At 40.1% G+C, this 14,886-nt stretch overlaps 1 protein-coding gene across 2 annotated transcripts in view; it reads left to right on the top strand.

Annotated features, from left to right (window-relative positions):
* Positions 1–14,886, top strand: part of PRKCZ (protein kinase C zeta) — a 41,908-nt gene that overhangs the window by 18,982 nt on the left and 8,040 nt on the right. For both annotated transcript variants that reach the window (XM_066563833.1, XM_066563834.1), the window contains 9 exons: positions 689–774; positions 3,178–3,309; positions 4,544–4,625; positions 4,919–4,971; positions 6,955–7,143; positions 9,484–9,581; positions 12,672–12,758; positions 13,221–13,356; positions 13,822–13,909. In XM_066563833.1, coding sequence (XP_066419930.1) covers positions 689–774; positions 3,178–3,309; positions 4,544–4,625; positions 4,919–4,971; positions 6,955–7,143; positions 9,484–9,581; positions 12,672–12,758; positions 13,221–13,356; positions 13,822–13,909 — 951 coding nt within the window. The remainder of the gene's footprint in view (positions 1–688; positions 775–3,177; positions 3,310–4,543; positions 4,626–4,918; positions 4,972–6,954; positions 7,144–9,483; positions 9,582–12,671; positions 12,759–13,220; positions 13,357–13,821; positions 13,910–14,886) is intronic.

Below are 14,886 nucleotides of genomic sequence, written 5' to 3'. Positions count from 1 at the left end.
GACCCCTTGGCACAACACTTAATATTAAATATCAAACTCTCTGATGAGCCATTCACACAGGAGCTGCTCATCTGCATTTAAACAGCCACAACAAAAGTAACTTGCAGTAGGTGCTGGGTTTGGCTTAAACAGATGAAATGTAACAAATCATTTGGAATATATTAAAAATAATCATAGACCTGCACTTGACCTGCCTGAACAAAGGAAATATTTTCTGTCAAGGTAAAAATGAAGTCAAATGCTGTAAGTCTGCAGACTTCGAGCATGTTGAATGCTGCATGTGTGAGGTGCTATCAGTACCAAACACTCACGCTGTCAGTACCAGCCATCCTCTGTGCCTGGCCATGGAAGGTGCCAGGGCAGAGCAGCAGCACCATTTCCCCGAGGAGCTGCTCCTTTAACAGCTCTGTCCCTCTCACCTGAGGCAGAGCAGGAGCTGTAACGGGATTATGGTCATGTGAGGGAGACAGCCAGGGCTGGAGGGAAGGGAGAGGCAGCGGTGAAAGCACATCCTGCCCCGGCCGTCACTCACGGCCGCCTTAAAAAATCCAAATCCCCAGGGATTGTGGCTGTGCGTTGATATTTAGGAAAGCAAGATTGTTCTGAGTCACAACTTGCTTCCCCTGCTGTGTGTGGTGCTGCTGGGCTGCCATGCTGCTGCTTTACACCTTTCTGGTTTCTTCCCTAGAATCCATCTACCGCCGGGGAGCCCGAAGATGGAGGAAGCTGTACCGAGTCAATGGGCATTTGTTTCAGGCCAAACGTTTTAACAGAGTGAGTACTGTTGCGTGAAACGTTGGGGTTTGCTCATGTTCTGTGCTCATTGTTTGCCTCAGTCTGTGCTGTTTCTGTGTTGGAGTGTTGGAAAGAAAGGAAAAGCAGGATGCTCGTTGATGTGACATTTCGGGCTCTGCGGTGTTATTCGAGTCGGAACAAGCAGGCAAAACTTGGCAGTGTTTGAATTTGAGTTAATAGAGGATTGCTGGAAATTATTTCTTTTTAAAGTCTAAAATGCCGTGTTTGTGACTGTTTAAGCTGATACATCCTTGGAGCAGCTTCTCCTCTCTCCACTTCTGTGATTTTGGTTGCTTGTTAGCAAAATCTTTTACCTTCACAACACTTTGCCATCCATAAAAGTTACAGCTGCTGATGTGAGCTTTAACTGTTTAGTATCTGGGGTACTACACAATCCAAGAATTTGAAAAAGATTTTTTATTGAGCTGAAATACAGCTGCATTTGGAGAGCCTGATTTAATCCACATAAGCAAGTGAATGTGGCTTTAAGGCTGAGACACCTCCTTCACTTATCCCATTATGCCTAAGTATTGCAGCATATATATAAATGTACTTGGGGGAATTCCACACAAAACTCAGTGCACTCAGAAGAGGTAACTCTTTCATTCAGCAGGGACATTTTTTCTAATAATTGAAGTAAGAGTTTTTTTCTAAAATTTCCCATCCCAAAAATGCTCTGAAAGAAGGAAAAGCCTCTTAAAACTCAGCATTTTATCACTAAATATGTTAAAAATATCATATATATATATGAATTATCACATGGATTTGTATTAATGTATTACAGGAATATAACAATGTATAGTATGAAAGTATATTTTTAATGTTTATTTGCTACATAATAACAACATATTTCCTTTGAAACACTATGAATTCATAGTGCCACATTAATAATCCTTAATGTTATAGATAGTGATGTTTTATTTGCAATGAGGCAAATAGTGACTCTACACAGAGATTTTGATACCTCATTAGGATGTCACAGTCCTAAACAAGACTGCTTTTATACCTGCATGCAAGTGACATCATACAGAGCCAGAACACAAATCACATCCAGCTGAAGTTAGTAAGCAGATTGGCATAAACTGTAAAATGTGACATTAAAATTGATAAATTTATGAGAAATTATGGTCATGTCTGCATTACTGAATTCAATACCAAATTTCAGTGTTGATGGAATTTTTAAGGCTGGAGTATTAAGGATTTTTTCCTGTTTCAGAGTAACCTTTTGCAACTTTTTCAGATCATTCAGATAAATGAACACATGCAAAAATTTGTGTTTTAATCTTGTTGAACATAACATAAAGGTCAATTCTCTGATATGGTTTTGACTGCATGTGAGAGGTATGAAAGGGTTACCTGAATTCCTGGTGGAATTTGGGACCTGCCCCTACTTCCAGGGCTTGACAAGTTTTATTTAGTCTTAATACTACTGCTGCAAAACCTATAAAAGGACACTGAAGGAAGTCTGGTGGGCCAGGAATTTTGGAAGAGGTGGCAATAGATGTCCCAGGCTTCCTCTCATCAGGCAGTTTTGGGGTTGTTTTTCTTTCCTCTGGGCAGTGCAGTTTGAGTTTCTCCTGATGGAGGAGGACTGGCTGCACAGATGAGGGGGATGGAATTAAGTCTTGTTTTCCACAGCTGCCAAAATACAACAATAATTTTATACTTATACTGGGTCTGGGTGACTCCTTGGTGTGCAAGGATCTCAGATTGTTGTTTGGTGCTTTGGGTAGAGTGGATAAAGTGACCATAGCAACCATACAATGATTTAAAAACCTCTCCTGCTAAAGTCAGCACCAGGATGTCTGGCTTCTTCATTTACCCTCATTTTGGTTTAACTCACATGCTCTTTTCTTACATATGTAAAAACACCACAGGTTTTTGATGCTCAGTGCAACACAGAAGCTTGATATCAGGCATGATTAATGGGTTTAATTATGCAAAGTTTCTACCACTGTTAAAATGTATAGGTGTAGATGTAAAACACTTTTTATACATTGTCTGCTTAACATTTTGTGCCTGTGTTCTCCAACACAATCAGCTCGGGTGCTTCTTATGCATAATTGTGTAGTACAAACTTGTAGCAGTTTTGTTTGGGTGATCTCTGTCAAAACCTGAGATTCTAAATAGACTTATTCTCTAACAAATGATTTGCTAATGTCACACTGTAATGTGTTCCATATGCTCGAGTTATTTATGTAAAAAGAACCGCATTTAGCTGAATTCTGGGTGTGAAGTGTAACCTTCAGCTATTATTATGATTCTGGACATTCTAAAATTATTCCTGAACATCTGGTAGGTGGCTGGGCTGGACTCTTGCTGCTAGAGCTGCTCTTGGCAGCAGGGATTCCCTGCACTGATGGTGAGCGTTGTGCCTTGCAGAGAGCGTACTGTGGCCAGTGCAGTGAAAGGATATGGGGCATCGCAAGGCAAGGCTACAAGTGCATCAACTGCAAGCTGCTGGTCCATAAACGCTGTCACATCCTTGTCCCACTGACCTGCAAAAGGCATATGGTGAGTGTGTGCTCTGGCCAGGGCTCGGGGTGCCTCTCTGGCCTCTGCTGCTCTGGGTAGATGCGTCCTGAATAATGCAGTGTGGGCCTGGCTGTGGGTTTGTTACACCTGCGAGTATTTGGGTTGCAGTTTCTGTGGAGGACAAGCCTTTGGATTGTGAGCAGACAAAGTGAGAAAGAAAGCTTGTGATGTGACTTGAGCGTGCTCAAGCTTGAATTTGACTTCTCCATTAGACACTGACAAGCTCAGAAGTTATTCCTTATAGCCTGTGGGAAGGCTTTAAGAACTAAGGCACTATATATAATATATATTATATAGGTACTACTATATATAATATATATAGTGCCTTAGTTCTTCATTTCTATTTATGATATATTTCTACTATAAGACTAATAGTCTTGGTAGAAATCATGTATTAAACATTCCAGCCTGGATGTGCTAATATATTTCTATATATAATTTCTGCACTTCTCTTTTCAGAAGAGTTTATTGCTTTCCTGTTCCTGCCACCTCAGTTTCTCCAGTACTGTTCTCAGTGCTGGTGTCTTTCCTGGGCTTTAAACATCAAAACATCGAAACATCTGTGTATCTCAATTTTAGCCCTTTCTTGTATTCATCCCCAGTATTTCACTGGTGGTTGTGTCATATTTGTGACTTAAACCAGTAATTTTCTTTGCTGGTATTGTATGTGACTTGCCTTGACATTACCAATTCTTTGCCAATTACTTTCTTCATGCTGCTGTACTTCCTGGAATAGTCCTGCTTGTCTTGGGGGTGAGCCCAGGGTCCAAATGCAATATAAAATATCTTTTACTGTGGTCTTCACTAATTTATGCATAATGAGCAGCAATTCACGTTTTTATTAAGCAGGAAAGGAATATGCCATTGCTCTAAATGGTGTAACATCATGCTGAAGTGTTTACTTGGTTGTAGGTCCATGTCAAACACTCAGAGGTCTTTAAGTAGAATAAAATGTTGAACTTTGCTGTAAAACACCCCACTCTTATTTTTAGAAGACAGCCAAGCACCCGTTGCAGCTGCAGGGAATGGCTAATGCAGCATTGAGGTTTTGGTAGGCTGGCTTTACCATGCATTACAAAATGTTCATCTTTGGACATGTAGACTCCAAAACCCAGTTTTCCTGGTGGGAGAGGGCAGGATCTCCTGGAGGTTCAGGCAGGGCAGTCCCAGGGCTGCATGCCCAGGGGTTTGTTTGTGTGCCTGTGTTTGGCAGGATTCGGTCATGCCTTCCCAGGAACCTCGCTTAGATGACAAAAACGATGAGGCTGATCTCCCTTCAGAGGACACTGATGGAAGTGAGTGCTTTCTTACTTTAGAACCCCTCTTGCCCTCATTTTTTCCTATTCCTGTTTACAAAAGTGGAAAAATATGGTCAACTGGTCAATATGGTCCAGTAATGTTTAAAGCAACCTGGTCAAAATATGGTCCAGCAATGTTTAAAGCAACCTGGTCAATAAAATTATCAATATGGTCCAGTAATGTTTAAAGCAACCTGGCCATAAGCTACTAAATATCTTTCAGTTTATTGATTTTCAAACTACTTCAGTAAAGGCTTTTATAACTTTTATAACTTTGATTTCTTTTCCAGTTCCCTACATTCCTTCAAACCGAAAACATGACACCATTAAAGATGACTCTGAGGTATGTTCTTAAAATATTTTTGCAATTTGCATTTATGTACTCCAAATCACAGAATGAACTAGGTTGGAAAAGACCTTTGAGATCATCAGGTCCAACCTAATCTTTCTACTTTTTATAAAATAGCTGATTATTTGTTCTGGGCTTTCTGCTGCCCTTTTCAAAAGTCTGGGTTTTGTTTCTTTTCTGAATGTTGATGATTTTTTTTAAAGCATTTTTATTGGATTTTTTTCAGATTTCTTCTGTGTTAAGCTGTTGTCATTCCATTCATGATCCAAGATACCTTTTAGCATTTCTGTTTTCTCACTTCCATTTGTTGGAATAACAGTGATTTAGCAGAGGGTTTGACTTCTATGGCCCTTACAACAAACGGTGGCTTTGCCATTGCCTTGTCTGCTGTCCCTAATGGATGCTCACCCCTTGTCACCCTCAGGCTGTTCCTGTGGAACTTGGTTCAGTCTGGTGACCCATTAACCACCCAGCTCTGAGAGGGTTCATATAAATAATACCCAAACATTTCTACACAGCTCCTGTGGAAACACAAGTAGAATAACCTACACTTCAACTCTTCTTTCAGGTCTTTTGGAGAGGCTCTGACTCAATCTCTGCACATCAACAATGTTATTCCTTTAGAGCAGTCTGAAAAATCTGAATATGCTTCAATTCTAAAGGGCTTAAAGACATTTCTTTTAAGAATGCTTCTGGCATGTTTAAAATAAATGGGATGCACTCTGCCCAACACTGGGGTTGCTCTGCTGTTCCCCTCCGAGCGAGGCTGCACCTTTTTCCTTTGCCTCCACTACAATGCTTGTCACTCCCATTCCTTTCACACTTGAGTAGCTCCTGCTCCTGGCTGACTGACTGCCTTATTTTCAGTCATGTAGCTGCAGAGTTTTATCTCAAATTCAGAAATGGAAGGGTAGAAATTAAAAGCACATCAGAGAATTTTAATTGCTCACTTAGGCTGTGGTCAGTGCTCAGGTTTGTGTTGAAATTTGGGAGGTGCTGTTTGCTCAGCTGTCCTGCATGGCACTGCTCTGATTGCCCACCTTGCCTTTGAGCTGTTCTGAAATGATTGAAGGTATCCTACAGAAAGGAGTTGGTGTTCTGGGAGCTTTGTCTAGAATCTTTGAGCTTAGAGCAATCTCTTCTAATAGCAGTCAATCCTAGATCAAGATTCTTTATATAAACACTTTCCACAGTTCTGCAGAATGCTGATCTGTCTGCAAGTACAGTAGTGTGAGGTCAGATAAAAATAGGCCACAGAAGTGTGTCAAAGCCTTGGGTAGATTGGTAAAACCTGAAAGTCCAAGTACCTGCTGCATTCATCCAGTTCAGCTGCTCCATCTTCAGTCCCATGTTTTCACATCTCATTCCAGCAAATAGCCAAGGTGATAAAAATTCTCTTTCTTAAATAATGAATTTAAAAATAACATTCTTCATAGTGGAATATTTCCTGCAAATTCTCAGACTTGAGAAACTGAGAATTGCTTCTGTGTGTTCCCAGGAACCTGTTAGAAATCTTAATTTTCATTAAAATTATAGTGAGCTGAACACAGACAGATATATTCATTAGCCAGTTAGTGTTTCCTTATTAATCTTATTTTTAGATAGCCTTTATTAATTTGTGCTGTATCTGTCAGAATATGAATAATGCTCCTCACTTTGTACTAAGGATACAATGTGCATGGCCTGAGGCTCAGGAATTTGGTTAAACCTCATTTCTCAAGGCACTGCCTTCTGCTTTCTAGCAGGGAATATGAAAATGATTAGTTGGATGAACAACTGCCTTGGAAAAACCAGTAACTTTTAGTAAGAGCAAACCCAACATTTCTAAACAAATGTGTTCCAATCAGCATCCAGCCCTGGGTGCCAGTGCCAAGCAGAGTCAGCAAATTCTGTCCAGTGCTTAAAGATCTCTCAGCCCTAATAGTTACTTGCTATGGAGATGTCTTCAGTTTCTAGCATCTGTTTCTTTTTATACAGGATCTCAAACCAGTCATTGATGGAATGGATGGAATTAAGATTTCTCAGGGGCTTGGACTCCAGGACTTTGATTTAATCCGAGTTATTGGCCGTGGAAGTTACGCCAAAGTTCTTCTGGTTCGGTTGAAAAAGAATGATCAGATCTATGCTATGAAAGTGGTGAAAAAAGAGCTGGTCCATGATGATGAGGTAAAATCTGTGTTAATTGCATTCTTTTACATACTATAAAAACTTACTATGCTTTAACAAAAACCATTCAGCTGAACAAGAAGCTCATGTTTCAGACCTCTCTGGCAGAGAAGTTTCTCTGACTTTTGAAGCACCAATCTGACAGAAATGTCCCTTATTTTAATAACAACTAACAATTACTAATAGTCCTGGTAGAAATCCTGTATTAAACAGTCCAACCTGGATGTGCTAATCTATAAGTGATGAGATAAATGGGCTGGATTTTGTGCATTTAATTTTGAAAGAAATGTGTTTTTAAATGTGTATTCCAAGGCAAAAGCATTGTCTGTGTGTCAGTAAAGGAGCTGAAACTTTGTTCTTACACTCATGCTGGCAGAGCCTATGTGCAAGTGACTCAGTATTCTGAAATATTTCTTCCATGAGTTCAGAAATTATCCTACTGCCATTTGAGATCCCTGTGGTTTTTGTCTGCCACAGAAATCTGCTGCATTTCTCCACTATTTTCAAAATCCTTTAGATTTTTTTTAATACAAAATCTCAAATGCATGAGTTTAGGGGGAAAATTAAAAAGGGAAAGGTTTTGGGTTTTTTTTATCTTTTTCCCCTCACACACTTTTTTGGAAGTAGGCTGTTTGTGCAAAAAGCATCAAACCACTATTTTAAGTGCTCTTTGTGTTGGTAGTTTCAGTCAGTTGCTCTGTCATCTCTGTCATTATTCCTGAGGCTGGGCTTAGTTCTCCTAAAATCCTTTGGCTCTTATTTATTTGATGTTTCCTTTTTGTGAAGCAAGATGAGGCTGTTGTATGGTTTATTTGCAGGTTTCCTTTTTAACATGTGTTTTTCCAAGAAGGTGGCAGCCAAAGCCAAGTCCTGTTTAATGAGTTGTGCAGCTGTTTGGGAAGCAGAGGTAGATGAGAAGACTTGCTGGAATTGTGGCTCTCATAATTACATAGAAGATAGAGCTAATTGGTTTTTCTTTTCTCTAAGATAGGCTGCATAATGAAATTCTGGGAATTGATAGGAAATTCAGTGAATTCTGTGAGTGCATGAGATATTGCAAGTAATGGAAATTTCACCTTTGAAGTGTTCCACAAAGAAAGAAAATCAATTACACAGCAAGTACCAGCATGTTTAAATTAGCTGGTGCTTTCAGGGTATGGCTGCTGCTGGAGAGAAGGGAGATGGAGGGAAATCAAATATCTGGGCTTCTGTTCAGGTTTGCTAAGCTTAGTTTTGTTATAAAGCACTGGCACAATCCTAATGCCAAGTGCACTAATGAAGAGTTAATTTAAAGACTCTTAAAGAGAAACTCATTTAGTTAAACCAAGGAGAAGTGGACATATTTGGTGCTTTATTCAAAATTGGATTTTGGTCTGGACTCAGGTTTACCCCTCCAAGGTGATGTGTCTTCACAAGGGTCCACACACAAAACCTAACAGGTTTATTTAATTTCATGGTGACAGTTCTTGGTTTCCTCTGAGACGTCAGTGTCAGCACCCATCCCTGACAGGAAAATCTCATTTCAGTTTTGTGTTTGTCTCCAGATTGGCTGGGAAGCTGGGAATATCTGTGGGCAAAGGAGAATTTTTAGAACAATTGCAATTCTGGTGTATTGGCAGTGTCCTGAGTGTTTGCAGGGTGATGAGTGCATTGCATGAAGGGTGAATGTCTGCTGCTAAACCCAGCTGTCTGGGATGTTTAAATTGTGTGTGGTTTTATGAAATAAAGCTCAAATGCTGTGTTATCGCAGCTCTGAGTTTTGCAGCACTGTGCCAGTATCATGCAAACTGGTTTTATGATGTGGTTTTGCACTGGGTATTCAGAACTTCTTCCTGTTGAAGGATTAAAGATATCTGTGATGCTTTTAATGATTTTGGCTGGACCAACTGGGCAGGTTTTGTAGTTTCATTGAATTAAATTTGAATTTCAGATGAGGAGATGAAGTTCAGTTCACTTGAACCTTTTAAACACTGGAGATTCACATTATTTGTGTTACTGGCATGAGCTGCTTCAGCAGCTTTGGGATCATTTATCTCAGAACTGAATTTATTCCATGCAGCAGTGTGAGCAGTTTATCAAATATTGCAGATGTGCTTTATTAACAATGGCTTAGATTTTGTGCAGGCCTTCCTTAAATGGTTAAACAACTTCTGAATGTACAACTGCATTACAATGTTTTGTAATTTCCTCCAGATTTTAAGGGATCCTTGCCTTTCTGAAGGACAATGTAACAATGCCAGTGTGTGTAGGGCAGCACTGGGATGTTCCCAGGTGTTTTTCTGGGAATACCCACAGTGGTCACCCAGCAGGATTTCTGACTGTTCAGTCACTCTGTTTCAGGATATTGACTGGGTACAGACAGAGAAACACGTGTTTGAGCAGGCATCCAGTAACCCATTCCTGGTTGGTTTGCACTCCTGCTTTCAAACAACAAGTCGGTAAGAAAGATCTGAAATTCTTTTATTTTTTTTTCTTTTCTTTTTCTCTTGAGAATCTTGGTCATTGTGCTAAACTGCTTCCCCCAAAGCAAATGTAACCACTGCCAGCACTCAGCCAGGAGTTTTTGGAAGGAAATATCAGCATTGTCAGGGATTCAGTGCTGCAGCAAAGTCAGTTCTAGGGGGTAGCTCAGAGTGGTGTTGTGGGTCAGAGCTGAAGGGAGGGGGGAATGAGGAAGAGGAGGAGCTGTCCTGCCTTCCTGAGCACAGCCCTGTGAAATGGGGAGCACAGAGCTTCCCAACACTTGACAGCAGCTGCTGCTGGGCAGGCCAGATCAGTTCTCAGCAGTTCCTAAAGAGCTGAGAGCTGGGCTGCCCAGTACAAACCTTTTAGTAATAATATAAACCCCTTCCTGCACAGTGCTCTTGGTACCTAGGAGGCTTAAAAGCCTCTAGAACATATCAGAGCAGTGTGTGATTTTGAGAAAGTGCTTATTTAACTCTTAACTCAGAAATGCTAATTCTTTGTCCCTGTGTGCACAATCCAAATTGGATAATTTGCTGCTTATTTTGCAATTGGAATATGAAGAAAACAAAAAATGTCATGTCCATGCCTGAGTATGTTCCTGGGGAACTGGGATGTGGTTTGGGATATTTTTTGTTTTCACAGGCACCTGCTTGCTGTTACACTTTTATAATGGCCATATATGTCATAATCAGAAAATTGTCATTTATCCAACTCACTTGCAGTGTAGAGTGCAAAGTTTTCAAGTTTTCATGGATTATCCATTTATCCTTAGGAATAATCCCCTGTTTTTTGCAATGTGTATTGCCAAGTTTTAAAATACAAAGCCATGCACTGCACCTTCTCTTCAGTCCCCAAAATTTCACCTCCCTGATGGAGCAGAGGAACTCTCCCGAGCAGGGAAAGCAGAGCTGAAGGAGCTAAAGGAGCTGATCAGTGTTCTGAAGGTACATGGACCAAGGAGTGCTTGGAAGCAGGGAGAAAGAAATAAAGAATCATCTCCAGAGGTCACTGAGTGAGGATTTGACCAAACAAACTCGTCAGAAAAAATAAAGAAACATTTAGAGAAATAAATAAACAACTGAGAAACTGCTGGGGAAGGCTCTTCAGTTAAATCAACATTCCCCAACGCTTTCTCACCAAACACAAAGTAGAATTGGGCACCTGATATAAAAATTCAAGTGGTCAGGCAGGGTGAGGGATTGAGAAGATTTCTTGTAACTACTGAAACCCAGGAAAAAGCTGAGCCAGCAGCAGGATCCCGTGCATTCCTCTTTGGCAGCTCCACTGACAGAGCTGAAGAGCAGAAATAGGAAAAAAACCCAAGCTGAACATAATCAAAGCTTTCTGTATTCCTGCTCTATCTTTATGAGTATTCCTGCTTTTCCAGCCCAGCTGCTTCTTGCAGTGAAACTCTAATTTTTTGTTGGTAACTTCAGCCATTTGCCATGGATATAACCATAATGTCATGAATTCACAATTTGATTATAGCTGTAATGTTATAAAATCATAATTATGACCTCATTTACATCAAGCAGGAAAAGCACAAAACTGATTCCAAGTGAATAAATTCATCACCATCAGATTGTGTTACGTGGCCCAAAGAAAATGAGTTGTAATAGAACAGGTTGTGACAAGGGTACTGATGGGGGGAAAGCTGCAAAAAATGTTCTTGCTGTTGAATATAGTTTTAAATAAGTTTTTAACAGAAATGTGTAGCTAAATGTGAGGCTAATTGATGCTGTGTGTAGCTGTTTTGTAGCTGCATTGTTTCAGATACCGGTGATGCTCTTCCATTATTGTAATAAAATCTATGCCCTGGGCTTGCCAGAATTGCCAGAGAAGTGTTTTCCAACAGCCTGGAACCTCCATCCTGCAAACCTGGTGGTGTTTCAGTAAATCCTTGTAATCCCAGCAAGGCCTGCCACTGCTGACACTCCTGAATATGACTTGGCAAGGAACTTGCAATTTCAAGTTCTGAATGGTGATAAAACATGGGGGACTTCTAAATAGGATAGGGAAGCTGGAAGCAAAGCACACCAGGAGTGCTGCAATAAAACACTCAAGGCATTGTTATGTGTTTTGTTTGCTGCTTATTTAATTTCAGTTTAGCATTTATCTTCTTGTGGGGAGGCCACTCAGAGCCCTGCCAGCTGGATTTTGTCCAGTAGATTTTCCTGGTTTAAGTTTTAACACTTTTGAAGTGTTTCAAATGAAGAATCCTTTTCTAAAGAACACTCAGATCGCCAGCTAGAGTGACCTGAGAGACTGGAGCACATGTTCTCCAGAAGGAATGTTTTCCAGTGTGTGTATGTGTGGAAATGAGCTTTCAGCTCATGGAAAATGAGAATGTACAAGGAAATTCTGGGCCAGCCCAGCCTGCCCCAGCAGCTCTGGTCCATCCTGAGCTCTCTCTGACCTTGGCAGCATTGCCTGGATCATATTTTCCCAAGGACAGAAGCTTTCCTGCAGACTGGAACAGAATCCTTCTATCTGCCCAGTTCCACCTGGATCTCTGTCCCTGCTTTGGAGCAGCCTGCTTCAAACATTGATTTTCCAGAGGAACAAACGAGCCCAGAGCTTCCATCAGGTGCCTGTGTTGTGTACAGTGTCACACTTGTTTAATCCATATAATTGTATATTAATGTAATTATTAATGATAATTAATTTATATCTACAGGTAAAGGTGGCAGCATTTAAATAAAGGGAGTGTTCCTACATAATATACATCAAAGAAGTGCTCTTTTTTCCCCTCTTAAATAGCTTTGTATCTATAAGAAATCTGGAAGTCTGAATCAAGAGTGGAAGTGAAAATAGCTCAGATGGGAAGAATAAAACCAGCTTTCCCCTAAATAAAGGGAGTGTTGCTACATAATATACATCAAAGAAGTGCTCTTTTTTCCCCTCTTAACTAGCTTTATAAGCAAATAGACTTAAAGGGTATCCATAAGAAATCTAGCAGTCAGAATCAAGAGTGGAAGTGGAAATGGCTCAGCTGGGCAGAACAAAAGCAGCATTTCTGGAGAGTTCCCTTGGAATGCATGAACTGTGCTCTGTGGTTTCAGGTTGTTCCTGGTCATAGAGTACGTGAATGGGGGGGACCTCATGTTCCACATGCAGCGCCAGAGGAAGCTCCCCGAGGAGCACGCCAGGTAGGTCCTGCCCCAGGCACTCTTTGCTTCTGCTCTGCTGCTTCATGCACTTGGATTCTCAAGTTTGGGGTGTCCTGCCTGGGAAAAAATGTAAATTTTATTGTTTTGAAGAACCTGAATATTTTTAGAGAGCCAGCAGTTCAGCAGTGTAGCAGTTATTCCAATTTACTCCTCCTTATTGCTTCGTATTTTGGCTTGCTACGTGGAATTTTCAGAATAAAAATCTGTGGAATAAAGAATAAATATTTTTTAATTAGTAGAATGAAAAGAAAATATCACTTTTATATGGGGAATAGTCTTATAAGAGGCCAGTGTCCTTATCAATAAATGTACCTTGAGTTTTTTATGCTGCTGATACATAAAAGTTGGCTGTAAAATGATGTTTTAAGGATAGATATTTAAATTGCACCAGCTTTTTTACTATCTTAATGCTAATATGAACTTTCTCCTTTTTAATTTCAGGTTTTATGCTGCTGAAATTTGTATTGCTCTAAACTTCCTACATGAAAGAGGCATCATCTACAGAGATTTAAAACTGGACAATGTTCTCTTGGATGCAGAGGGTCATATCAAATTAACAGATTATGGCATGTGCAAGGTAGGGTTTTCCTGACCTTTCTTCTGTCACTCTTGGAGAACACTAAGAAAATTCATTTTCATATTAACACTGGTGTTACTGACTCCAGGATTTGGTTGTGGAATTGGAATTTTATTCTGAAAAAACTTAACTGTTGAATAGAACCACATTTGGAACTGAATTGTTATAGAAGTTGTTTTTTTTTCCTGAATATCTATTTGAAAAGGACTTCCAAATTGTTTAACTGATTTTTTAAAAATTTATCTGTAAGCAAAATATTATTACCTACATGTTGTGACTCAGTTTTAATCGGCTTTGCTGAGGAGGAGCTGAGGAGTCCTAGGCCATTTTGAGCACTATGAGTATTTATTTTGTGAAAGGAAGCTCTTTAAACTCCCTGAGTAACTTGGGGTTTTAAGTGTAATTAAAGGAAATACCCAGAAAAGGAGGTCAGGTTTTAATTTCTGAAATGATTTCTGCATGTAGGAAGGTTTGGGCCCAGGTGACACTACAAGCACTTTCTGTGGGACACCAAATTACATTGCACCAGAGATCCTCAGAGGAGAAGAATATGGTAAGGCCTAACTACACAACCTATAGTTACAATAAATACAGCTCTAGCTTGGGTCAAATTAATTCTTTTGGTTCAATTAATTTTTTGACTTGCACATTTCTGTGTTAATATATAATAAAACTTGAGTGCTTGTTGTACAGTTTAAATTTTTTCCTGAAATAAAGGGATTTTTTTCTCTTCCTATCACTCATTTCAGCTTCTTTTAAATCATACTTGGCCTGAAAAATATTTATTAAATGATACTATAGGAAAAGATTTAAATTGCAGCTTTGCTGCCTGCAGAATGTTCCCCTACATTTGTCATCCCAGCTGAGAAAGCTCAGGCTCACCCAGGGATGTGTAAATCATGGCAGGGGTTTCAGTATCTCCTGGGGTGACTTTATGGTGTTCATTTCCCCAGTTGTCTGTTTAGCCTGGAATAAGTTGAATGGGCATTTATGATGCCCATTTGCTGTTTAGCCCAGAAATCGCTTTTCCACTTTTCTCCAAGGAAATATTTTCCTGAACTGGTTGAGGGAGGGGCCACTTAAATCTGCTTTCTAGAGGAACCCCTGTCACTGACATCTTTTATGGAAAATCCTTTTGTTGGGATTTTTTCTTCTGAGAAGCTGAGAGGCCTCAGGAACAACATGTAACCAATGGTTATCTGCTGCTGTGGAATGCAACAGGTGCAGCTGGGATTGGGCTCATGTGGATGTTTCTAATTAATGGCCAATCACAGCCCAGCTGGCTCAGACTCTCTGAGAGTCACAAGATTTTATTAGCATGCTTTTCTATTCTTTTCAAGCCTTCTGATGAAATCCTTTCTTCTATTCTTTTAGTATAGTTTTAATAGAATATATATATGATACAATAATCAATCAGCCTTCTGAAACATGGAGTCAGATCCTCGTCTCTTCCCTCATCCCGGGCCCCCTGTGAACAGCACCACAAACCCCTCTGGGGGTTCTCCCCCTCATTTGCCCTAAGCCAGGACA

Source organism: Molothrus aeneus, chromosome 21, assembly GCF_037042795.1.
Source record: "Molothrus aeneus isolate 106 chromosome 21, BPBGC_Maene_1.0, whole genome shotgun sequence".
NCBI lineage: Eukaryota > Metazoa > Chordata > Aves > Passeriformes > Icteridae > Molothrus > Molothrus aeneus.
The sequence above is the reverse complement of the archived record's forward strand: the minus strand, read 5'-3'. Positions and strand labels throughout refer to the sequence as shown.